Here is a 26,893-nt window from a genome sequence, read left to right on the forward strand (position 1 = left end):
TTCACCGGCTTTTGTGGTCCAGCCCATTGGAGTGTACATTAGCCAATCATCTTCGGCGGTGGACGGAGCGTTCAGTTTTCACCTGCTGTCACAACCACAGGGAAGTCGATGTCGGGCTGCCTCCAACCTTTTATTTCTCTGGCTGTCGCGGACGTTTAAGAAGACAGCAATATTCCAGAAAGGTAAATATTAACAGATTTATACCTATTAGCTTAGTATTCTGATTTTATATTTGGAGTGAACACACGAAGCATTACCTACATCCTGTAGGTGCTACAATGAAGCTAACATTAATTCAGAAGAATGGACTTGTTTTTCCACTTTCAGCTAAGAAAAAAGTTGTTTTTTCTGAACTTCCTGTCATGATTTTATGTCCAACTGGTATGAGACCACTTTACACTGTATTGTTTTAATATTTTTGTGTGCTCTGAATTAGATATTTGTTTAATTATTACTTAGTTTTGGTAGTGTAAAGGTATGTGCATTATTATTATTATTATTATTGTGATATTTTCCCTGATCGGGTTCAGTGCTTTATGGTTTTTATACTGTAAGGAAAAACAAAAACAAGCCGTGTCTGATAAAAATAATTAAAGAACACAGCAAGGGAAGGTTTAAAGGCTGAAAATAAAGAAGTGTGTCCCTGCATGCAATCAATGCCTCAGTGCATTGTGTTTTAATGAAACTGTTTTTAGGGGATCCCTATAACTTGGCAGAGTCTCCTCGCCTGTTTATTTACCAGAGCTAAAAGAATCTGCCTTAGGAGGCCCTGACAGAGCAGAAGTAACCGGCTCAAAGGGAAACAGGTAAGCTGTTTGGATCAGGAGGATTTTAGGATAAAGCTGAAGATTGGCTGTGCTGAGCAGATCACTGAAGACACGAAAAGGAAACTTTTACTCACTATACACACTAAAAAAAAAGACTCAGGATAGGTTAACTTCCTTTTTTTTTTGTTAAATAGAAAGTTTACTTTTGGTTTAAATCTTTTTTCTTATACTTTTTTTTACTGCAACCCAGCCTAGTCCTTCACAAAAAGTTTTCAAATATTTGTTTTAATGACCGATTGAATTTTAACAACACAAAACAAATAATTTTGTTTTGTGTTATTATTATTTTATTTTTTTTGTATCTCTTGTTGATTACATTTTGCTTAGTTTGTCTTCTTGTTTTTTCCATTGACAGTATTCCAGAAGTTGTAAAGGGTTCAAGGATGACGAAACAGAGAGGATGGTAAAAAGCTGCAAATACCTTCGGCCTTAATTTGAAAGGGGACGCATATCCTGTTTGTACCTGAAAGCGATGGGGTTTTTCCATCAACTGTATCTCCTGCTGTGGAAAAACGTCACTTACCGCAGAAGAAACAAGGTACCTACACTGCAGACACAACTCGGAAAGAAAATCGGCTACAATAAGTTTGCTTTTCTTCTGTCCTACAAATGCTTCCCATGTTATTGTCCTGCACAGATTCAACTGATCATTGAGTTAGCCTGGCCACTCTTCCTTTTTCTCATCCTCATCGCTGTTCGTCAATCACACCCCCCTTACAAACAAGGCCAATGTGAGTCATATTTCAAAATCTGTCTTTTTGTTTGTGTTATAAAAGGTAAACTAACAGACACACTTGTCTCAATTTCTCCATTCGTTGTGCTTTTCCTTGTTTTAAAAACTCCTGCTCTTTCATTTGGTGAAATGACGTAAACAAAAAAGGTCAGATAGTCTGTGTTTTAGCTGCAGGATAAAGACACATTTTGATAGTTTTATCTGAGTGGAGCAAGTCATTACTAAGAAAATGACATCAGACAGGAAAAGAATGATGTGTGCTATCAGATATATTTTTAACTATAGATAAATGTGCTAAGTACGCATCATAAGCGTCATTGTAATCTAAAAAAAATGGTAAATGGCGTATACTTATAAAGCGCTTTCTTCCTTCTTTCGAAGGCCCAAAGCGCTTTACAGTCACAGTCCCATTCACCCATGCACACACACATTCACTCACACATTCACACACTGGCGGGGGCTCCGCTGCCAAACACTGGCGCCAACCTCCCACCAGAGGCAAGGTGGGGTTCAGTGTCTTGCCCAAGGACATTTCGACACATGGGCGTGCAAGGCCCATCAATCATGGGTCGACCGCCCTACCGCTGCACCATGGCCGCCCACCAAAAAGATTGAGTCAATATGTTTATAAGAGAAGTAAAACAGGTTGATCAGTTTATCTAAATAAAAGTACACCAAACATACAAATTCTAAAATAGCTAAATGTTTCTGAAGGAATTTTATCATTTTTCTTTTCATTTTTCAAACAGTAAAAAATGTTTAATGTTTGGAAAAAACTTTGCAAAAGCAAATGTTCTGAAAGAGCGTTACTATTTATCTAAAGGGTTTGAATTTTGTTAAAAATGTGAGGGAGGTGCTACAGAGTATGCATAATTTGAAAAAAAAGTTTTAACCTATTGTGCTAACTTTGGATGCTTTGCTTTCCTCCATTATTAGGTCATTTCCCAAACAAAGCTCTGCCGTCAGCAGGCACGCTGCCCTGGATCCAAAGCATCGTCTGCAACGTCAACAACCCCTGCTTCCGCAGCCCGACGCCGGGGGAGACGCCAGGCGTAGCTGGGAACTTCAACAACTCCCTGTAGGTGGAATTTGAGACAAGGTTGTCTGTACTGAAGGATTTTATTTATCATTTACAAGATGCACTTCGCCATTAGAAAAATAAAGTTCTGTCAGAGGTTTGAGACCAAATATTTTAAGAGACTCCAATACGATCCAATGCACTTTTGTATCCTTAAACTGCTTATTTACAACCAGACTAAATCATCTGTTAATTCCAAAAAGTCTTATTGTTGTTGGAATTTATAACATGGAAGTAGCTATCTATGTTTTTTTAATTCTTTGTAGTACTTTACATACTAAAATAACTACAAGCTAGCTTATTCAAAGGTAAATTCCTGTGATTTGAGTTCTTAACATGCAGCAGTGGAATATGATGCATATATATATATATATATATATATATATATTTTTTTTTAAACAACACTCTTCTTGTGCCTCTTCTCCAGATTGTCGCGTGTGTTCATGGACGCTCAGGCTCTCCTGTTGGGCCGTGGAAACCAGAGTTACACTGCCTTTCAGGACCTGATGGAGAGCGTTCGGCTGCTTGGAACGAGATTTGAGTCATCGCCAAGTAAGTTTGATCTTTTATTTATTTTAATTCCCTCAAGGACACCGTTCAATAGATTAAAAATAAAGAAAGATACAAGAGACAGTACCAATGCTGTTCAAAACTAAAAGAAGTGCACTAACAGCCACAAACAGTGAATGCCATGTGCAAAATGTAAAGGGTAAACAATATAGACCATTAACAATCACAAGTTAAAGTGAAGCTTATTTAAACAAGTTTTAAACTTAGATCCTAATATTTAGTCAAGTAAATAGAAGAGGATGACTTTTAGGTAATAAATCATGATAACTTTCAGTGTTTTAAACTGTAAATGAGGCTTTTAGTATTTTTAAGCCCTGGTCTGACAGCAGGTTGCTGGTTTGAGCCTAGGCACAGTCCTGAGTGAACCTCTCTGGTCTTTCTCCCACACAAAAAAATATATTTCATTTTCCCTAGAGCTAAGTCGTTTTACTGTCAACAAAAAGTAGCCTTGAAATGTCAGGAGATGCATCCAGAGGATGATAATGCATGTAGAACTTTTTAGTAACCTGTGTTCTCTGAGTTCACCTGGATGCAGCAGTAGGTAGAAATTCTGAGCACAAAAGCATCAGCCACTCTCACACATTATAGTTTACCCTCTTCCTGTTGTAGCTGTATCAGGTTACATGACTGCTCTTGCCAGACAAATAGACCAATACAAAGAGGTTAGTGTGTGTGTTTGTGTCTGCATGAATTTGTTTTATCATAGGGGAGAATTTAAATCCGTTGTGGAGTTTGGCATTTGTCAGATTCCACTGAGGTATGACATGTTTATTGCTCTTTGTTAGGGTTTTTAAGTGAATAAATATTTCATCAATTATTGTGTATAAGAAAAAAAATATAACTCATTTTTTGATTGATCATATAAATCAATAAACCTGCAGGTCCAATCAAAAGTTTGGAAATGTTCCCTTTAAATTAAAGAGTCTGGTTGCTCTTGAGCATTTGTCCAGGCTTTAATAATCAATAGTTTTTTTTTATCGTAGCAGTTGCTTTTATTTGGTGAATGTCATGTTTAAGTTCACTGTGCTAATTTTCTGTTTTTCTTTCTACTGTAGCTGTCCCACTTAAAGACTGCCTGGTAGCCAATGAGACAGTTTCCACCTTTCTGCTCACTAATGGCAGCCTGTCATCTGAAACTGTGGATCGGCTGATGAACGCTCATCTTAATATTCAGGTCATTTGTTGTTTATTAAACAGCAATGTGTTGGAGTATCTAAAGCACTGAGAAGTAGACTTTTGCAATGCAGTACTAATTTGATCGTTTTACACAAATTAATGGTGTTAATATGCTTGTTATACCAGTTTAACCCTGAAAATTAGGACTGAATCATTTGAGAATTTAACCTGGTCAGTTGCTTCATGTTCTCCCAAAATTTATTACATGTCTACTAAAAATGCTTAAGTCATCTGTACGATTTAGCATAACCTCCTCAGATTCTTTTTAATTTGACAACAGCATACGGTACTAAATGCAACTTCAGAAGAATAACAAAAGAGCAATTTCTGACTACCTTAAAATTAAGAAATATTGATTTGCCACTGACAACAGCAGATAAATGTAAACGTTTTTAAGGAAAAGTATTCGCCTTCTGCTCTTTTCTGAAAATTTCATAACGACATTCCAACACCAATTTTCTTTCATTCTTTTTTTTATGAATTATTTAAGAATGTGTTCTACTATAGTAGGACCCAGATTAAGGCAAACTTTAACACAAATACAAAGAATTCTAGCTAAAGCACTTTAGATAGAAAGTGGAGTAGGAGATGTCATTTTTTTTTTGCTTCTTGTTATTCTTTTAAGTACCCTGGCTCTTACAAATATAGAAAATGGGTTCCTGTGCTTGCAGGTTGCTCGGACTGCAGCCCAGATGCCTCTTAAGGATGTAGTGTGCAATGGTAGTTTGCTAGAAAAAATGCTGTCTGTAGAAGGTGGAGCGACCAACATGACTGATCTTCAAACTCAGCTGTGCAACCTCCCAGCAGAGGTCCTGAAGGAGGCTGAAAGCCTCTTCTTCAGCCAGCTTGACTTGACCAAATTTATAACGGTAAGTACTGATTTGATTGATGTGGAGTTCTTAAAAAAAATAAAATCCAAAATCTAATCAAATTCAGACTTCTCAGAAAAACTAGAAATACTCTCATCTCAGATTATGCCGGATCTTACATATATTTAGAAAAATAGCATACTACTGCGTTCTATCTGTTACCGGCGAACTCAGATGTTTGGATAAAATTTCCATTATAAGTTATGTATTGCATAATATTTTTTTAAATGGTAACAAATATCAGTAGAAAAAGGATGACTAAAGGATGTGGTGACAGATTGAGCCGACTGGAATTCAGTGTTTAAGTCTGTGGGATCCCGAAACCCCCAACTCAGGGAGTTGCTGGAACATTAAATTTAATATTCTAGAATCAAGATTCAACAATTATCCGAATATCAAAAGATTTAACCCAACGTAGACCCAATTGAATTGCATCCAAGTCCAGTTACTTTGCTTACAAACCAGCTTTCATCAGGAAGTTCTGTGTTTACCACTTGGTTTAAAAATCCAAATTGTTACTTAGCATCAGATTCTTTGTTTAGCAATACTCAGATGTTTAAACTTTTCATTTGAGAGGCCACTTTTAATGTGGAGAGTTAAGAAAGAAAGAAAGTTGATTTTTGAATATAGATTTTTTCCTTCTTGATATACATTTCTAATGTAGTTTAATTATCTCCCTGACAGAGAGAACTTGTCGTGTCCAACGCTGAAGATCTTCGAGTCATGAGTCAGGCAATCAGCACCATTTCCCAGGACCTGACCGTACTAACAGACAGTGTAAGAAGTTATCCAGTACCTTTCTGCTTATACATTTTTATTGGAATATAGACTTTAAATGGCTGTAACCCACTGTAAACCTGTTTGACAACTGTTTATGGTGGCAAAATGAGATGAATCCTATTTTATATATTTTCTAATCATCTTCTTATTTTTTTTGCTCTTTTTTCCATAACCTTAAACCCTTCAACAGATCTCCTCCCTATCCAGTTTTACAGAAGTCAGTCAAGCCCTCAGTTTTCTCACTCCTGAAAGCAACACAGCAGAAGGAGAACGTTTCAGTGCTTTTTCAAAGATCATGTGTGGTCACCCAGAGATGGGCGGTGAACGTATCCCATCGTTTAACTGGTATGAAGACAACGACTTTAAGTCTTTATTGGGCAAAGACGCAATAGAGGATGCAAATCTGGGCCTTTCTAACACCACCAGTAAGAGACTTCCCATCTTTGACCTTTATGTTACTTTGAAAAAATAATTTGCCTTTTATGATAACCAAATTTATTTTTCAGCTTTAGGATGGATGGTAGTTCAAGCTTTTAAAGCTTTTTAAGCCCACATATACCACAGACATAAACCAGTATTGTTTTTTGTAATTAAAAGCGCTTGTTTTTAGCACATTCTCAGTTGGATATTAGCGGCTTGCTGTATATTTAAAGAGAATAAGCTGAAAATTTAAAGACAGCTTTGTAATCCCTGTGATTTCTAAATTCATGAAGAAAATGACCAAATTAAGAGAGTTTATGCCGTCTGCTCCTTTTCTGCTGCAGCTCCTTTCTGCAGGAGTTTGATTCACCAGTTGGAGTCCGACCCTCGTTCTCGAATCGTGTGGCGAGGAATCAAACCGCTGTTTGTGGGGAAACTGCTGTATGCACCAGACACTCCTGCAGTGAAAGAAGTCATGAAAGAGGTATTATTGTCTTTCCCAGAGTGAACATTTAATTAGCCATGCATTTTTCCTTTTTTTTTGTGTAAGGGGGTTAAATTAATTGGGATTTAGAAGGTGCAACATCAGTTTATATCGTCCATGGATCAATTTTCATTTAAAGCAAGTTTTTGTATTTTTCTATGTTAGTTTGTAAAATCAGAACCTGTTAAAATGTCTATTAAAGCTTTAAGCTTTACCTTTGATCGGTTTATGTCTACATTATTTTCTCAGCCAAAAGTTATTTTTTAAGAAAGTTTAAAAATAGTTTTGTTTTATTATTGAATTGTGTTTAGTTGCCAAATCAAATCAAATTGTTGTTGTGTAAATGTATATCGTATTGGTTTAGGAATTTGGTAATGAGACCCAGCTCTAGTTTATGACTTTGGCGATTTTTTGTTTTTTTCCTTAGGTCTGGCTTTGAACAATTTTCTTTCTAATCAAAGAGAACACGTGTATTGATTCCACTGTAGAAATATGCTCCAAAACACCCCCCCCCCCAAAAAAAAAAAAAAAAAAGAAGAGCTGCATGCTTTATGGGTTCAAAGTTTAAAATAATTTCATTTCTGAAGGTAAACAAAACTTTTGAGGATCTGCAAGTTCTGCAGGATGTGGATGAAGCCTGGATGGAGGTGGGACCGGAAATCAAGACCTACATGGAAACAAGTTCAGACATTCGTCTTCTGCGGGTTTGACTCTCCCTTTGCTCTCCCACTGCACATGTTTTGTGTTTTCTTACACATCATTTACTTTGTTTATTCTAATGTGCAACAGGATTTGTTGAGGCGTCCAGAGGTCGCGGTACTGGTGAACATGCGTCTGGAAAACACGCCTTGGACGGCCTCTCAGATCGCTCATTTCTTGTCTACACCTTCACCAAACGCTGAAAGAAAACCAGGTCATCCAGTGACCTGGTTGGACCTCTACAATGACTTCAGCCATGTGACCAACACTGTGGCACAAGTCACTAAGGTTAACCTTCTTTTATGTGCAGCCAGAATTTTTTTTTTTTGCTTTTCTAAAAACGTTAAGTACATTGTTAAAGCATTATAGTGTAAGAATAGTGTAAGAAGTTTATTTATTTATTTATTTTACATTAAAATCTAAAATCTTTATCTTTTACCATTATTTCATAATTTATTTTATGAAAAAACCTGAATGAATATTGAGTTCCCAAAGAAAAATTGCTTAAGAAACTACCCTTTTGCTCTCCCTCAGTGCATCTCCCTGGATAAATTGGAGGGGTTGGAGTCTGAGGCAAAGCTGATCGACAGAGCTCTGGAGCTGCTGGACAACAGGCAGTTTTGGGGAGGTGTCCTTTTCCTGTTGCCAAATTCCTCCACAACTGAGTTGCCGCCACATGTCTCCTACAAGATCCGAATGGACATTGATAATGTGGCTCGAACCAATAAGATCAAGGACAAGTACTGATGATATCTCTGTTTTATGTTTTGTTTTTTTCAAAATGATACATCATTTGTAAAAAATGTTCATTTTTTTCTTATAACTTTGATGCAATGAGATTAAATAATTTCTGTACGATAAAATCCTGAAATATTATCTAAAAAATCAAAATTTCAATGAGCTGTAATGGTTTAAACCAGCAGCAAACCCTTTTTTGTACTTTTTTCTTTTAAATGAGCTATTTTCCCTGTTTGCCCTTCAGCTTTTGGGATCCTGGCCCTGCCGCTGAACCATTTAGTGACCTGCGCTACATTTGGGGGGGATTTGTTTACATCCAAGATCTGGTGGAAAGAGCTCTGAACCAGGTGTTAACTGGAATAAAACAAACGACGGGTATCTACATCCAGCAGATGCCCTACCCCTGTTATGTGGACGATGTGTGAGTAACAAGTGCACACAGTCACAAACTTTCACTGATCTCTTTTTACAGATCAAAACGAACAGAGATCACTGCTGCGCGTCTTAAATGGGAATTTTAGTCTTGGATGATGGGATGATTTAAGGGATTGTTACAGTTGTTAGTAGCTTTAGGATTATTTTAGAAAAGCTAAGTTAGTCATAAAAAACTTATTGGATTTGTCAATAGATTTGCTTTGATTTTTGAAAATTATAAAAGTAATTTGTAATATTAGAGTTGACTGTGTCCCAGCCGATCATCTAGCCTAAATAATGGGGACAAAGTATGTAATGTATGAAGTTTGGACATTTTAGAGATAATTTATTTGCATAAGACTTTGTGCTGCTTAGTGTATTTCAGAAATAATCCAATGAAGTAGCAGTCATAAGCAGAACTATTATTCCATTAGCTACCATTTGACAACTGGATACTTGTTGACGTTTAGCAGTAGTGTGTGGGTGCACATCTTTTTCATTTTAAAAGAGGTTTCTTACTTGTGATTTCCTGTTGTGGTGTCCAACAGGGCTCTACCTAAGATCCCCTTCAGGATGTATTCTGTAAAATCCCTGTAGTTGCGGTCATTGAGACACAAAAATTGCTAGATTTGTTCTCCAGGAAAAGAATCGGCTCATATTTAGTCCAACTCTCCCACCCATCAAAAAGAGGATGTCAAAAAATAACTAGTCTAAATGATGAAAAGATAGAAGTTATGCCCTTCTTTTTATTTTTAGGTTTAATTAGTCACTTTTCTGCTTGTAAGTTCCTCTCTAAAGAAAAAGAAAAAGAGTTGTAAAAGGAAATGGGTGTTTCCAGGACTCCAGATTGTATGTTTTTCAGGACAGAAGTTTCTTTTAGTTTCCACATTTGATTCATATCAAGTGTTGTTTATCCAGATTGGATAAAGTAAGTTATAATCTCAATTTAAGTGGCTTTAAAGCAAATTAAGTGATGGTCTTCCAGACTTCCCCATTATAGCTGCAGCTGTTGTAAAGAGTTTTTCATTGGTAGCAAATAACTCCAAGTTAGGTTTTCCTCACCAGCTTAGTTTTAGATTCTGGTTCAAATATTCCGCTTTTTCTTTGATTAAATGGTTTTGCCCACCTTAGCTTCTCTGATCTTTGTCTTAGACCCTAAAAGTGCTGTCGTTAAAGATTAGACAGGTTCTAAAATCACTTTTAGAAAATAGAAAATTCCAATTTACCCCCCTACTTTTACTGTTATTGTTTGTATTTATTTTTGCTTAATTGTGAAGCATTTTAGAAAGATAAAATTTAGCTTTTATTGGACTTATGAATGAATTGATATTGATGCTTCTACTTGCAGAGAGCTGTTGAAGAAAAGCTGTTACCAAAATGCTAGAAATGGAAACAAATAAAACCCCTCTCAGCCTTTTGAATTTAAGTCATGCATGATACATATGTTTAAACTTGTAGAAAAACCTTAAATCCAATATTTCTACCTACCAATATTAGTCCAATCCTGAATAACCCCCAGGCTCAAATTTGGCCACATTTTTTTTTTGTATGTACATTTTTTTTATTTGTTTTTTATTTTATTTTCTTAGCCACTGTTGTTCACTGCTACCCAAAATAAAAAAACAAAACAAAGCAATTGCTATAATTTTGTCAAATTACCTTTAAGCAGAAGAAAATTGTTCTCAGTCAGATCACATGACACATGAGGCTTCTGTAAGATTTCTCCAGTATCTGTGCTGCTGCTCATGAATAGAATTTCTTATTTTCCATTCAGTTTTCTGCGGGTGCTGAACCGCTCTCTGCCGCTCTTCATGACCCTGGCCTGGATCTACTCAGTGGCAATGATCACCAAATCTATTGTGTATGAGAAGGAAGCCAGGCTGAAGGAAACCATGAGGATTATGGGTCTGAGTTCAGGAACACTGTGGTTCAGCTGGTTCATCAGCAGTCTGATTCCTTTCCTAATTTCAGCAGCACTCCTCATTGGTCTGCTCAAGGTGAGATTACTTTTTGAGTAAATTTACTAATTGAATACTTCAAACTCAGACTGTAACATCATTGCATGTAACAGTTTCGTTGATTGTCTTTTCCTTTTTTTTTCAGTGGGGTAACATATTGCCATATAGCGATCCAGCTGTCGTCTTCTTTTTCCTCATGGCGTTTGCCACTGCAACCATCATGCAGTGCTTTCTGATCAGCACGTTCTTCTGCAAGGCCAACCTGGCTTCTGCCTGTGGAGGACTCATCTACTTCAGCCTCTACCTGCCTTACGCACTCTTCACCGCCTGGAGGGACCACCTCAACTCCACACACCGAATCTTAGCAGTGAGAGAGATAATAATCCACCAATAGAACTGCATATTTTCACCTTTTATTGTGAAAATCTATTTCTGTCTGGGCATGTTTTTTTTTCTCAGAGAATTTTTAGCTCCTAAGGAGATTTTGAAAGAGATAGAAATGTTTAACAGCTCGTACTAAACTTTTTTCCGTCAGAGTTTCCTGTCCCCTGTGGCCTTTGGCTTTGGCTGTGAATATTTTGCACAATATGAAGAGCAGGGTCTTGGCATCCAGTGGTTTAACCTGCAGAGCAGCCCTGTGGAAGGAGACTCGTACAGCTTCACCACCTCCATCATCATGCTCTATGTGGATGCCTTCATCTATGCCCTCGCAGCCTGGTACATCGAAGCCGTTTTTCCTGGTATGACAACTGGATTGTTGTCTTTATTATTTGAAAAATTCACACTTTTTGAAGACTTTAGTAAAGTTTAAACTTTAATATTGAGATTTTTCAAGTTTTTGAAAATATTCTATAGATTGTAATTGAAGTTGTGTCATGCAAAAGTTAAATTTGAAATATTACAGTTTATATTTTTGCATGTTTCTGTGCAGGTGAGTTTGGGATCCCCAGGCCGTGGTATTTCATCTTTCAGCTCAACTACTGGGGGGGTGTTCCTCTTGAAGCAGGCATGCCGATCCCACCAGCTCCCACAGACCAGGATGAAGGTATAAGAAACTGAAGGATGGCTTTCTTCTTCTGATACTTTTATTAAAAAATAAGGTTGAGTAAAGAAAAAATAAAACGATATTCTAAAGCAAGTCAATTTTCACAGAAAAAATGCTAAATCAGCTTTTAAAAGCTGTATTTGTTAGGAATGAAAATAGCTTCTATGCTAGACTTTTTAGTCAGGAATGTATCATTTTGTGATGATGAAATGAATGAAACTTTAAACTTAGTTCAGTATAAATCACTAATTATGGGAAATTGTTTTTTTCATGACCAAATAAATCTAGTTTAATTATGGAATTTTGACCATTAGATTATTTTCTAATTTAATTCTGTAGAATGGGTAAAACTTTCAAATTATTAGCTTGTAAAGTTTAGCAGTGATACCTATAACTAATAACTCAATTTTAACTAACTTAATAATTTAGCTAAAACATATTAAGCAGGCAGTAATGTTGTTGAATTAAAAAAAGGGAAAACAAATACTTTAACTCAATCTTCTTAGCAATTATGAGGCTGAACAGGCTGTTATATAAGCCCAAGCTTAACGTTAAATCCAGGTAACAAGCTGAGACTGTAAGCTTATTAATTAACATGCGTTGAGAAAACAATACTCCAAAAAATTAGTTTGAGAACAACTTAAATTATTCATTCCAGTAATTTTACATTATTTTAGAAATAATTGCTTGTTTTTAATGTTACTTGGTCTGACTGTATTTGTCTATTCAACACAATGTAGGTCAGGTTTTAATCACCAGTACTTTAAATCCCTTTTCCTCTGTTTCTTTTTTTTTTTTTTACTAGATAACATTGAGGCAGAACCCAGTAACATGACTCTGGGTGTGAACATCAGAAATCTGGTCAAAATCTACAAAAAGGGAGGGAAACTTGCTGTCAACCATCTGAACCTGAAGTTCTTCGAAGGCCAGATCACATCTTTTCTTGGTCACAACGGAGCTGGGAAAACCACCACCATGTAAGAAATCCCCTGGAGTTCAAACTTTAAATTATTATACATAGGGGACATTTTGAGCCTCTGCCGGCTCTAATGGACTCGTGATCATAGTTTAAGATTATACATCAACCTAAAACTTGTCTTTATTTGTTAGCTCTGTCCTGACTGGCCTCTTCCCGCCCACCTCTGGGACTGTGTACATCAAGGGCCTGGACATCCGCTACGACATGGACATCATCAGGAACACGCTGGGAGTTTGCCCTCAGCACAATGTCCTGTTTGACATGTAAGGCCCAGGTTCCCTGTAAAAAGCTTCAGCAGAGAAGAAACACTAACGAAACCTGTCCATCAATTTCATCCCCTTGTTTGAACTCTTAGACACTTAAGTGGTGCACATTAGCTCCTTAATGACTAAACGACTGGACTTGAAATCTACAGTGTTTTCTGAGGTTACAAACCGACAGAAAAACAGCACACAATGCAATATTATCTTTTTGTGGAGCTTCAGAAACACACCTGAAGAAGACAGCTCAGTTTTCATTTCTAGTCTGGCAGAATTTGACAGGATTTGTGAAAAATACATGGTGTAGAGAAAAAAACGTCAATACTTGCAACTGTTTTTAAGGATTTAAATAAAATCAATTGAGTAGATCTGTGTTGCAACTAAATAAACTTCTACCAAATTTCCTGTGATTATTTTGTGTAAATGTGTGTTAAATGATTAATTTTGTCTGAATCGGATGTTTTCATCTCCACATCTGTTTTCCAGACTCACAGTGGAGGAACATGTGTGGTTTTACGGATGTCTGAAGGGTTTGTCTGAGGAAAAGGTGAAGGCTGAGCTTGACAACTTGCTGGAAGATGTCGGCCTGTTGCACAAGCGGCACGAGCAGACTAAAAACCTCTCTGGTAAAAACCACAAATTGTAAAACTTCAATAAAAAATGTCAGATTGTGTCCTTTTCCTTTATTTGTATGTGCTTATCTGTCAGGTGGCATGCAGAGGAAGTTGTCTGTGGCAATAGCGTTTGTTGGAGGCTCCAAAGTGGTGGTTTTGGACGAGCCCACAGCTGGTGTCGACCCGTACTCCCGTAGAGGGATCTGGGATCTGCTCCTGAAATACCGCAAAGGTATTTATCAAATCTCACAAAATGTCTTTGATCTTAAAAATTTAAGAGAGGAAAAAACACTACAAACCTTCTTTCTTAATCAGGCCGAACCATCATCTTGTCCACTCACTACATGGACGAGGCAGAGCTGCTGGGGGACCGGATCGCCATCATTTCCAAGGGGAAGCTATGCTGCTGCGGATCACCACTCTTCCTCAAGTCCCAGCTGGGTTCTGGCTACTACCTGACTGTGGTGAAGAGGGAGGAAACAAACCCCAACACTCCCAGTGGCTCGAGTTTCTCCACCAGCACCAGCATAATTACCAACAAACTGCCTCACGCCAAGGTTTTCTACTCATTCTATTAAAATTCAGAAAAAATGAGATGTTGGAAAAAGTTTGGGCAGCTTACATTTTCGGTTTTAGGAAGAATCTTGACCTTAAGTGTTCATATTTGGACAAAAACCGTATTAAAGTAATAGTTTGCTGTCATCTGTGCAATCTGTGTGTCCAGGACTCTGAATCCTCTCTGAGTGAAGACACTGGACTGGGAAGTGATGAGAGCAGCTCATGTAAGTGTCCACTTCACCAAGCAAAAGAAACATTTCAGTGAAGAGCTTCAAGTTAAATGCAAGACATGCTTCTTCTGTTCCAGGTGTAGCAGCCCTGCTTGCTCTGGTGCAGCAGCACATCCCTAGTGCGAGTTTAGTAGAGGAGTCCAGACGAGAGGCGGTGATTAACCTGCCGCAGAAAGCTGCCAAGGACGGCAGCCTGGCGATCTTCTTATCTAAACTGGACCAGCGGCTTCCTGAGTTGGGCATCAGCAGCTATGGCCTGTCGGACAGCACACTGGAGGAGGTGGGTTTCAGTTATTTTCTGGTTATGAGATGAGGGCAAATCCAAGAATAGAATGCAAATTCAGTCACTCTTTGGAAATGCATGATAAAATTACAAGCTGCAAAGATAAACAGTACGAATGAAGACAGAGATGGATATTCTTTCAAACGTTTACAGGTATCTATTGTTTTTTTTAAATTAATTAACCGATACAAGAGTGAGGGAGTGAAATTCAAATTACCATCTTGCTTTGTTAAGTGGCATTTTATTCCCAAACGAATACTAGGATCTAGTTTCTTGTTTTTGAAACAATTATGTGGAGTTTGCTTACATTATGCTTGGTTGAAATGATTATGAGGTGCAAAAGTTACATCCAGGTTGTATCTATGCAGGTTAATTCTCTGCAGACTTGCATATAATAATCTCACAGTTTACTTAAAAGACCCACTCCAATGAAAATTGGGTTTTTGGTGTTTTTTTAACACATTCTTGCAGCATTTTACTATGAAGGAGGGTCCATATAAGGAAAATTTAGCTTAAAACTGCATTTTTGGGCACCGGTATTTCTTTATTCAAATTGTCAAAAAAATCAAAAGCCTGTAGCTGTGACATAGAAAATACAAGGCTACAAGCCTGCAGATTGACTATAGACTATAGACGATTAAATCCAGGTATGAGTTTGTTTTCCTCCTCTGAGCTGGCATCTGGCTCAAAATCGTACAGCTGGATAGCTTCGATGTTACTCGCCATTTTTGTTGCATTGGTAATGTTAGGTTGGGGTTGTGAGGGGCTGTAAGCTAGCAGGAGAGCTATAGAGAAAGTATGTCCTAGAAAATGACACGGGTTTTGGCTAAAAGCGGCATAATCATAATTAAGACGATTGAAAACACTTTTGAAGTAGCTCAAAAAAATGATTGAAGTTGGACTTAAAGCTTGTGTACTGCACAGTCACACACCAGGGTCTTATCGGGAGGATATTTGCGGAGCAGCCATGCTCATAATGGGCTTAATAGGTTTCCTCCGTGTCAATTAGCTGTCCACTCTTTACTCGTTTGACCTCAGCATAAAGCTGTCGGTGCTTTTTTTTACTGCCACCTGCTGTCAGGACTTTTATCTGTTTGAATCCAGAATGTAAAGAGAAAGTCCTCCAGTTTGAAGCTGTTCTTTAATATCAGGGGACAAAAATCATTAAGGAACCATCAGCATTTTATCATCATAAATTCCAGATCTTTCTGCGAGTGGCTGAAGAAACTGGCGTGGACGCAGAGCCGGAGCAGGAGGAATTATCGCCAAACAGCCAGCAGCCGTCGGGGGAGAGGGTAGAGGAGCAGCCAGCTGAGCAACCTGAGCCAGGTGGGCGCACACTCTCACTTGAGCACCCATCACTTTTCATGTTCAGTCAGTCTTTTGTCTCAACTGTCATTGTAACTGTTTCCATAATGCTGCCAGGAAAGAAAAGACGCCGTAAAAAAGGTACCCTCGGTTCACCTGAGCAGGCATCAGATATAAACAGTCTTCCTTTTGAAAAAGGAAATTACATCGTTCAAAATTGAAAGAGTTCTAAGAAGAAGTCTATTTAGTGTGTGTTAGTCTGAGTAAAGTTCCTGTCATCTATCACATGTATCCGCCCAAATCCCACACTGTGTTGTTCTGCTTGCAGAGCCTTTAGAGACAGATCTGCTGAGTGGAGATTGCAGAGGAGGAGAGCCTCTGTCAGGCTCGTGGCTGATGTGGCAGCAGCTGAAGGCTCTCTTCATCAAACGCTGGCTCTACGCTCGAAGGAGCCGCAGAGGATTCTTCGCTCAGGTTAGACCCCGAGATCTAAAGCTGCATGTTTACAGAGAATAATGTTCCTAACAGTGCTCCATTAATATGTTGTCAGTCTTGAACTCATTTAAATAAATCGAATCACACAAATATGTACATTCTTTCAGATTGTTCTTCCTGCTCTGTTTGTCCTGGTCGCCTTGCTCTTCAGCCTCATTGTTCCTCCTTTTGGGAGGTACCCTTCCGTTGAGTTACAACCCTGGATGTACGGCGAGCAGTACACCTTCTTTAGGTAAGCCAGCCAGAGGGAATCATTCGCAAACCTTTTCCCTTCATAGTTACCTAGATAATGACTGTTAATCGTTTTTATACAGCAACGATGCTCCTGGAAACCCAGCCATGGAGAACCTGCTTGAGGCTTTGCTGGACCAGCCAGGTTTTGGAACTAAGTGTATGGAAAAGGAAGAAGGGAACAACACGTAGGATGGTTTAAGCTCTTTGGTTTTGTGTAAAGTGGTACAAGATGACATAATTTCATGGATTTTGCTTAATTTGGGTTTTCCCACCTTGGTCACTTTGTGATTGGAAAAAAATGACAACTAGGAAAAACCACATATTAGCAAATGTGTCCTCATTTTGAATCTTTTGAGGGTGATTCATAAACTCTTCTGCAGGAGCTGCGAAGTCGAGGGGGGTGGTCAGTTCAGGAGACCCCAGGTGTCATTTTCCATGTGGCAGATGTTCAGCAAAGGAAACTGGAGCAAAGAAAGACCCTCGCCTGAATGTCAGTGCAGCACGGAGGATGTCTCTCGGATGCTGCCCGAGTGTCCCGAAGGTGCAGGGGGGCTTCCACCTCCACAGGTGAGTGAAGCGACGGATCTGAGCTCATTTGATGTTAAAGCTGAGGTTACCTGTGAGCGACCTGAATGCAGATCAGACTGAACACATCCTCATGAGACATCTGATTTATGAAAGCTAATCTAAAATTCCTTTGAGATTCCAGAAAACGACCACTTTTTAATTTCTGATTCTTTGTGTTTTTGTGAGACTCAAAGTTTAGTAATGTGGCTATGATTTCATTTGTCTTTATTTTATAGATAAAGAGAGTAACTGGAGACATCCTCCAAAATCTAACCAGTTATAATGTCTCTGATTACCTGGTAAAGACATACGCACAAATTCTGAAGAAAAGGTATGCTTTTTTTCCCCATTTTTTTAATTTATTTTACCTGCTCTGGATATCTGACAAGCTAAATCAAGTTTGTGTTTGACTGTAGTTGGATTTTTTTTCTTTTTAGCTTTCAGATTAACCTTCCTTTGGGTTGACCCAGTCTAAATTTAAACTTGAATATGGGGCATTTAAGAGCTTCCTGAAGAAACCAAGAATGTTTCTTTTTTTTTTCTTTTAAGCTGCTTCTTTCTGCTCTTTTAGTTTTCTCCTGAACAACTGAATGTTTATAACACTTGTTGGGAGTCTGAGATAAAATAGGAGGCTAATTGGAATTTGTTCCAGACGAAATATTTAAAATTAACCAAAAGTACTGACTAACTTTTTTTGTATCATTAAGTAAACCCTGCGCAATAAAATTTTGTTTTCTCCTCACAGCCTCAAAACCAAGAAATTAGTGAATGAATTCAGGTAAAATGGAAATTGTTTGGTTAAATACTTGCAACTGAATTTTTTTCTATTATTTTAAAGTAATTTAAATGTGTTGTATAGGTATGGAGGCTTCTCTCTTGGGGGTAAAGTTACACAAACTGAAGTGGATGTTGAACATGTCGAAGACGCTGTGTCGGCTTTTAGGAGACGTTACCAAGTAACACAGGTAAAGCCAGCTCAGAAGCTTGTTTTATTAAAACCTAATTCTAACAAAAAAATTAACTCATTTCTGCTGTATGGTTGATAACAGAACAGCTCGCTTGACAGCCTGCTAAACAAACTGCCGGCATTTCTGGAGGGACTGCACAGTAAAGACAATGTCAAGGTATACAGACATATTTCATTATTATTTTGCTCTGCTTTTGAAGAAAAGCCATCAGATTCAAAAATAAATGTAATTTCCCATCTTTGATCCCAGGTGTGGTTCAACAATAAAGGGTGGCACTCTATGGTGTCTTTCGTCAACGTCATGAACAATGGCCTTCTGAGAGCCAGCCTTCCACCAGGCCCAGAGAGGAGCAAACATGGCATCAGCGCCTATAATCACCCACTCAACCTCACCAAGGATCAGCTCACTGAAGTGGCCCTGTTAGTTTCCTCTTTCAGCTCTTTGTCTGATTTATATATAGATCCATGTGAAAATAGATATAAATATATTCTTTCTGCTCTTTTTTTAAACACTTTTTCTAATCAGCATGGCTACATCCGTGGACGTGTTAATCTCCACCTGTGTTATCTTCGCCATGTCCTTTGTGCCGGCCAGTTTTGTTCTTTTTCTGATCGAGGAGCGAGCCAGTAAAGCCAAACATCTGCAGTTTGTCAGTGGCGTCCAGCCACTGCTCTACTGGGTGGCCAACTTCATCTGGGACATGGTGAGTCATGAGTGTCACATCAACTGAGTTAACAGAACCGTCTCGCACATGTGCCTTTTTAATATGCTACTAAAAAGCCAGCCTTCATTTGACTCGTTTACCTAAAATTACCCCTTAAAACATACTGCCAATGTCCAAAGAGATGGATTTAATTTTCTATTTAATTTAATTCATCATTACGATATCACCTAGTGCGAAAAGCGTATCAAAAGTCAGCGAAAACTGCAATAAATGGTTACTGTAAACACACATGCTAATGCATCTCATGGCAGCTTGAAGTATTTAACTAATCAAATAGAGGCCTTTACGCATTTGACCAGTCGGGTGGGACCCCTTCATGACGTTGACCAATCAAATGGAACCTTTTTGTGTTAGATACCCGCCTCCTATGTACACGAGGATCATTTGGAGTGTAATTTAATGTACTTAAATAAACCTGTTGCAGTGAAATGGAAATGGTGTATAGGTGGTTTATTGTCATATTGTGCAGCCCTCTCTTAAACCCTTTAGTGCTTTAAATTTCCCTTTTAACTTGTCTGATCTTGACGCAGTTAAACTATGCCGTCCCGGCTGCCATGGTGGTGCTGATCTTCATCGGTTTCCAGCAGAAGTCGTACGTCTCTGAGCAAAACTTGCCCGCTCTCATCCTGCTGCTCCTCTTCTATGGGTGAGTTCAAGCAGACTTGACTGAAGTTCACCTTTTAATTCCAGCTCAGTTTGCTAATTCCATCAAGACATGTTTGACTTGCAGAATGTCCTTTTTTTCCTGCATCATTCCTGAATTCCAAAGAAAAACATTTTGGAGGGGACTTTTCTTTTCTGATAATGGATTAAATTCTTGATTTTAGGTGGTCTATAACTCCTCTGATGTACCCAGCATCCTTTGTGTTCACCGTTCCGAGCACAGCTTACGTGGTTCTCACCTCCATCAACCTCTTCATCGGCATCAACTGCAGCATGGCCACCTTTGTTCTGGAGCTGTTTGTAGATGACGTACGGTAGCAAAGTTTGTTCATTCATTAACCACAAAACAAACATGACGAACAGCACGAAAAAGCTAGAAGTTTTTCATTTGAAGACAGAAATATTACAGAAATGTGCAACAGTAGTCACCAGGCAATCTCTCGCACTTTTCTTCTTAGTAATTTGTGTTAGTAATTTGTTTATGATTTTTATCTTTACAGAATCTGAATCAAATCAACAATGTCTTGAAGAAAGTGTTTTTAATTTTCCCTCACTTCTGCTTGGGACGAGGGCTTATTGACATGGCTAAAAACCAGGCTATGGCAGACGCCTTCCACAGACTGGGTAAATCAGAGACATCTATTTTCCAAACCTCTGTTTTGTGTTCCTAAGGTTTTCCCAAAACATTTACGAGTCTTCTTGCTTTCTACGTTTGTAGTTTAGAAACCAAAATAAGTGTATTTATAGCTGTGTCACTCTGCAGGCGCTAGACCAGTTCTTGATCCTTTTCAATGGGACTTTGTTGGGAAGAACCTCTTTTGTATGGCAGCCTCAGGAGTGTTTTACTTCATCTTCACAATCCTCCTGCAATACAAGTTCTTCATTCACCTCAAGTAAGGCTGTCTCCTTCATTTTCTGCTTTTCACTAGAAAGCTTTTTATTCTTTGATCACTTTTTCACATCTGTACCTGTTGCTTTTCTAAAAAAAAAAAAAAGAAAATAGAAAAAATCTCAAATTATGAGAATTTATTGAAGTCTATCCATTCCTTTTCAATGACTTTCTACCCTGCAATCTCGCGGACACAGGACATTGATGTAAAGATTTATAAACATATGTTAGATTCATAGTTGTGATGCCCTCTCAGTGAAAATGGTGAATGTTTGTCCAGACCGTGGTGGACCGAGCCTCAGCTGCCTCCTATTGGTCCAGAGGATGAGGATGTGGCGAGGGAGCGAGCGAGGGTCATGAGTGGCAAATTTCACTCAGACATCCTCACCATGATCAACCTGAGCAAGGTGTGCAGCTGTCAACAAACAAACGTTTCTTTCTACTTCTTTAACAGTACTGTAACTGAAATGTTCTCAGCACATCATTGACATCCTTACATTCTCACCAACAGACTGAATCCCCACTTTTTCCATGAAATGTTTTTCAGGTTTATAAAGCAGGTAAAAAGCCGGCTGTGAATCGTCTTTGCCTGGGGATTCCCCCTGGTGAGGTGAGGGACTCGCAGCACTCTTTTCTGTCTGTAACTTCAATAACAATAAAAACTTTAATATCAACTTCCATTTAGTTCATACACGGATGGCATGAGCTACACTTCTTTTGTTCATGGCAGGTGCTCTTCAAAAGAAAACACTTTACTTCCTGCTAGAGCTACAACCTGACACTGCGATTAGCCAATTTTTAACTACTTTTCAACAATTTTACAACGATTCACTTTCCCAACAATTTGGTTCAATGGTGTAACATACGGTTTTATTTTAAACTCAGAAATGTGGCATCCCTAATTGCTATTGGTTACCAGAAATATTCAAAATCCTTTTGTAAAAACATCAGCAAAACATTTCATTTTGGGTTTTTGATAAAAATGTTCTACATGTACTGGTATATTATCTAACATCCAGAGTTTTTAACGTGTTATTGGGGCATTTTCTGATGATGGAGGACATATATTAAGAAAATTAACTACAAATAGCATTTGTAAGTATTTCTTTATTCCAATCTTAGTGAATCGGGAGCAGAAAAAAAAATACCTGTGGAAAAGTTTGTATTTGATACATGGAAAAAACAGTTGGTGGGCCAAAAGCTCCCTGCTCTGCTCCATTCTCTAATGAACTCCTGACGCTTTGCAGAAAGTATGTCCTAGAACAGTGTTTTTCAACCTTTTCGGAGCCACGGCACACTTTAACCTTAAAAAAAATCCCGCGGCACACCAGCATCCAAAAATTTAAAAAAAAGGAGAAACTCATAGTCTGCATTGATCTACAGCCCCTCCACAAACTCACGTGCATTTTTGAGATAATTGTTGCAGAAAAAGCTGGAAACTGCAGCTGTTTTTTTTCTAAAAGATGCAATAAAAGATAAGTTAGAAGATTTAAAAACAGTTTGATGTGTGTTCGTTGGTTTCAAGACGTTTAACAACAGATCTCCGTATGCGCTGTCACTCTCACAACCCAATGCATCATGGGAGATGTAGTGCATAAAACGGCCGGAGATCGGTTTTCGGAGCTTCATTGTTTTGTTCACTTGTTCCACGGTCTGATACCGGATTCTGTGGGAAGCTACACCGCTAAAGACGAGCTTTAGCTGCTATTTTTTTTAGAACTGAGCGACTTTACGAACTAAATCGGGACAAGGAAGTGAAGACTTTAACCACTTCTGATTGGTCAGACTGATGACATGTGATTAAGCCTTCAAGAATGATTGGTGAAGACAGTTAAAGGGACGGGACGTTTCCAAAATACAGCCGAAGGTGCAGCTGAATCGCGGTACCTTGTCAAAATGTCTTTAATAAAATAAAATAAACACAAAGAAAAAGTATTTTATGATCTTTTATATTCCTAACTCCTCAGTGTTTTATCAGGGCCTGTTTGGATGAACAGAGAGCTGAAATCATGGAGATGGTAATTGCTTTTAGATCAGTTAATGAGGACAATTTCCCACGGCACACTTGACCATCTCTCACGGCACAGTAGTGTGCCGCGGCACACTGGTTGAAAAACACTGTCCTAGAAAACACTGTTTTTATTTTGGCTAAAAATGACATAAGCCTAATTAAATTACCACTGGAAGTGCTTTTAGAATAATTTAAAAAAAAAGAGAGATTGGACTGGGTCTTAAAGTAACGAGTGACATTTATATCAAGTCATCACATCCTTTTGAATCTGTTCTTGTACGTCTGCCCTGCAGTGTTTCGGCCTGCTGGGGGTAAACGGTGCAGGAAAAACATCTACGTTTCGCATGCTGACCGGAGACACGCCCATCACACACGGAGAGGCTTTCCTGGACCGTCACAGGTACCGAAGGACTCACAGCTGCATAGTATTCAGCCTGTGCAAGCATTCGTGTGGTAGTTAAAGGGATTTTTGTGTCCTCAGTGTGTTAACAGAGATGGACCGAGTCCACCAGCTGATGGGTTACTGTCCGCAGTTTGATGCCATTAGTGACCTGTTGACGGGTCGGGAACATCTGGAGCTGTACGCTCGCCTGCGAGGAGTACCAGAAGAGTCTGTTTCAAAGGTAACTAAACACATTTGGGTTAAATCATGCTTAACAGTTTTGTTTAAACATAAAAAACTGCTCCATCAATACATTTTTTGCTTTACTGTAGGTGGCGCAGTGGGGGGTAAGAAAGCTGGGGCTGACTCAGTATGCAGAGCAGAAGGCTGGAGGCTATAGCGGAGGAAACAAGAGGAAACTCTCCACCGCCATCTCCCTCATCGGTGCTCCGCCTGTTATATTCTTGGTGAGGATGAGATGCTAAAGAGGAGAGAGGAGATGAGAAACAGAAGAACTGCCTGAAAAATATTAAGCCTTTACTATAAAGTATTTTATACTTTACTATTCATTTGCTTGTTTGTGGTTAATTACTTGTCTACTCTCAGGATGAGCCCACCACCGGCATGGACCCAAAAGCTAAAAGGTTTTTGTGGAACTGCATCCATAGTGTCACCAAAGAAGGCAAAGCTGTAGTGCTCACGTCCCACAGGTGAGATCCACCATAATCTGAGATGATCAAACACATTAAGACACAAGTGGAGTAAATTGGATGTTTTTTTTGTGTGTGCTTCCTCAGTATGGAGGAGTGTGAAGCTCTCTGCACCAGGATGGCCATTATGGTCAACGGCCAGTTTCAGTGTCTGGGGTCTGTGCAGCACCTAAAGAACAGGTGAGAGCAGATGTTGCGCAATTACACTCGATACTAAAGGCAATTAAAAATTAACATGATTAAAAAAAGAAAATTGTGTTTTTGGTGTTTTTAACATGTTCTTGCGGTATTTTTTAAACCAAAAATGGCATACTCATACTTAAGACTGCTGGGAATGCTTTTAAAGTGGATCAAACGATGATCGGAGGGGCTCTTTTAGTTGTATTTGGGCAGCATTATCAAGTATTTACTGATGTTTTTCTTTTAGGTAAGAAGTTTTACAACTCTGCAAAAGAAACCTTTTCTGTGTTTTGAAATTGTACTTAATATCTAGCAGTTAAAGCACATTTGAGCAGGTAGAAAATGCTTGATTTCTGTGTGTTAGGTTTGGGGATGGATACACAGTCATCCTGCGCTTGGCGGACACCAAATCTGACACAGAGTCGTGTCCTGTGGATGAATATATGACAAAGTCCTTTCCCAACATCGAGCTGAAGGAGCAGCACCAGAATGTCCTGCAGTACCACCTGCCATCGCACGGCTGCTCCTTGGCTTTGATCTTTGACGCGCTGGCCAACAACTGCGAGGAGCTGGGCGTGGCAGACTTCTCTGTCTCACAGACCACATTGGACCAGGTAAGGATGGTGACTCTATCTCAGGTGCCAAACTCCAGACCTGGAAAGGTCTCCACGGTTTCCAATTAACCTGCCATTGTAGCTTCTCATTGGCTAAAAAAAAAAACACCTGATCCAGGTAATCAGCAACAGGATGCCAACCCTTAAGGGCCTGGAGACTGACATCTCTAGTTTGACAGCATTTATTTAAACAAAAAGAAATGTAAAAAAAAAAGGAAATTATTTCTTAAAGCTTTTGTTGACTACAAACTCTATAAACTTTGGCTATTCCTAAAACTTATTTCTCATCATGACAGTTAAAAGCAGCAATTGTCCTCCAATTTGGTGCATAGAGGCATAAATATACTGTGACTTAGAACTTCTGTTAGCATATATACTGTGACTTAGAACTTCTGTTAGCATAATGCTGCTGAAGAAGGTTTATTTTTGGCGCGTTGTGAGTCCTATTTGCTAACATTTTTTGTAATTAGGTGCAGAAATTCCTTTCTGTGTCATTACTTTCCTGAATTTTATGATCAAATCGCTCACTCTAAACATGTTTTGTTTGCAGGTGTTCATCAGCTTCGCAAAAGATCAGACCGACGACTGTCTCACAGACGTGATCATCAGCAACGGCCTGGCACAGTCGAACTTCCCCGCTCGACTTACCTCCCCGGCTGTCCTGCCACAACCACCAGTCACTCCCACACAGCAGAGGAAATCCCCACTGCTGCCTGAAAAGTCACCTGAGATCAATTCCACTACTGCTAAAGCAAGGAGGACGAGCAGCAGCAAGTCTCACAAAGAAAAGGGCGGTAGCATCAGCATGAGCAGATTAACACAGGCGCAGAAGATGGGCAGCAGCGGGTCCAACAGCAGCAGCGGCAGCAACATTCAAGGAGAGTCCAGTAAATCTCACGGGTCCAAAAGAAAGGCAGAGAACTCGAGCAAAGATCCCTCTGCGCTCTTTATCGTGAGCAACAGCTCACAGGACAGCTCATTATAACTCCTGCAGACCAAAGACCGGAGCATGTTACTGCTCCAAGAAGTTTCATTCCATTTCTGAAACAAAGTCAGTATAAAACAAACGGTTAAGATATACGATACAATGTTATTACATTATAAAAAACGACTGTGGTGCCTTGTTCACCCTCTATCCTTTAGATCACAAATCGAACTGTTACTGAGATCTCTCCAAAGCTACCGTTTATTTATTCTGTTAAAATACTATGCAGGTTTTGGGTGATCCTCAGATCTCTCCATAGTCTTTATTTTACAGAGTGCACTTTAAAAAGAAAAAGGTCAAAAGACGTAGCTAAACGTGTGTGTTTATCAGAGTATATCAGAAAACCGATCAGCTAACAGCAATTGAAGTATGGTCACAGAAGAGTTTACAATTTCATTTACCTTTTTAAAACGGCTGTTTTTATAAATGGAATGTGTATTACATGCAAAGCTTTTTGTTTTGTTTGTGTGGGTTTATTTAGTAACCACTGCCCTGTGGGAAGAGTTTTTTTTTTGTTATTTATATTTTAAAAAATGATTTCTTTTTATAATCTTTTATGTTATTGTAGTTTTAACTATAGGGATGCAACAATTCACTTTTTTCACAATTTGGTTCAAACTTCCAGTTTCGAGTTTTGTTTCAGGTTGATAAATGGTTTGTGTATTACAAAACAACAAAAAAATTAAAATTTAAAAATTTCAAATTTTCTAGTAATTGAGTAACATTTTTCAGTTGGTTTTTGTCATGTAATGAAACAAAAATAACACATCCTTCTTTGACACTTTCAATGTAAGCATGCTGGTATGCAGTAGAGTGGCAAAGATTCGGTTCAATGGTGTAACTGCATGCCAAGCTCTTTCAATCAGGTCAAAGAAATAAGAATGACCAGAAAAACATTGCCTTTGGACAAATGTTGTTTTAACAATTTACCAAAAAAAAGCAATGCATCTGACTGCTGAATGTTTGAATGTTACTGCACTGTGATGTACTGGGACTTGTTTAAGGATTGTAATACTAGTAGCTATGGAGATGGCTTGAAACCAAGAGAATATAGAGTTTAAGGTTAAGTGGGGAGTGCTCAGATGATGGCGCTCCAGAGACGCACACCTCATACAATCAAATGCCTTCATTGGCCAAGAACTTCTTCTGCACTTTATTATTTTTAATGACTTAAAAAAAACAAAGTAAAAACTCAGTTTTTGTGGCAAAATGGAGTAAAGCCCTTCAATCTAAGATGAACTGAATGAAATTCATGATGAGTTGCGTATCTGTACTGTCTGTTCTAGAGCTATATTATCATAATTTGTGCATCCACTGGTACAAGAAAAAGTGCTCTTGAAAGAGAATAAAACATTTAGATTCCTGTTATCCTTTTTAAAAACACACTTTTGTTTGTCTGCAATAATTGAAGTCTGTTATTTTCTCACGGATTTTTGCCAGGGAAAGGA

The 26,893-nt window shown here is 38.6% G+C and overlaps 1 protein-coding gene across 4 annotated transcripts; it reads left to right on the top strand.

Moving 5' to 3' along the window:
* Positions 1–43: 43 nt before the first annotated feature.
* abca7 (ATP-binding cassette, sub-family A (ABC1), member 7) lies at positions 44–26,828 on the top strand. Of its 4 annotated transcripts, none has more exons than XM_020702377.3 (51): positions 44–182; positions 696–806; positions 1,183–1,365; positions 1,465–1,558; positions 2,497–2,638; positions 3,066–3,190; positions 4,264–4,382; positions 5,056–5,253; positions 5,938–6,030; positions 6,224–6,458; positions 6,798–6,937; positions 7,525–7,641; positions 7,727–7,924; positions 8,171–8,376; positions 8,619–8,795; positions 10,563–10,785; positions 10,892–11,113; positions 11,282–11,486; positions 11,678–11,791; positions 12,597–12,768; positions 12,902–13,033; positions 13,517–13,656; positions 13,739–13,876; positions 13,960–14,201; positions 14,369–14,426; positions 14,510–14,712; positions 15,918–16,044; positions 16,141–16,164; positions 16,352–16,497; positions 16,626–16,750; positions 16,833–16,937; positions 17,133–17,319; positions 17,556–17,650; positions 18,065–18,097; positions 18,179–18,284; positions 18,369–18,443; positions 18,537–18,706; positions 18,813–18,990; positions 19,542–19,657; positions 19,839–19,983; positions 20,175–20,298; positions 20,438–20,567; positions 20,844–20,970; positions 21,111–21,173; positions 22,868–22,974; positions 23,056–23,197; positions 23,289–23,423; positions 23,563–23,666; positions 23,754–23,846; positions 24,211–24,460; positions 25,011–26,828. In XM_020702377.3, the coding sequence occupies exons 3-51, from the start codon at positions 1,300–1,302 to the stop codon at positions 25,443–25,445; spliced, it is 7,101 nt and encodes a 2,366-aa protein (XP_020558036.1). In that variant the 5' UTR covers positions 44–182; positions 696–806; positions 1,183–1,299; the 3' UTR covers positions 25,446–26,828. The 4 variants fall into 4 exon arrangements, with proteins under 4 accessions (XP_020558036.1, XP_020558039.1, XP_020558037.1 ...); XM_020702378.3 differs by having other exon boundaries at positions 54–182; positions 743–806; XM_020702380.3 differs by lacking the exon at positions 16,141–16,164.
* The last annotated feature ends 65 nt before the right edge of the window (positions 26,829–26,893 follow it).

Source organism: Oryzias latipes, chromosome 4, assembly GCF_053564925.1.
Source record: "Oryzias latipes strain Hd-rR chromosome 4, Olatipes_Hd-rR_3.1".
NCBI lineage: Eukaryota > Metazoa > Chordata > Actinopteri > Beloniformes > Adrianichthyidae > Oryzias > Oryzias latipes.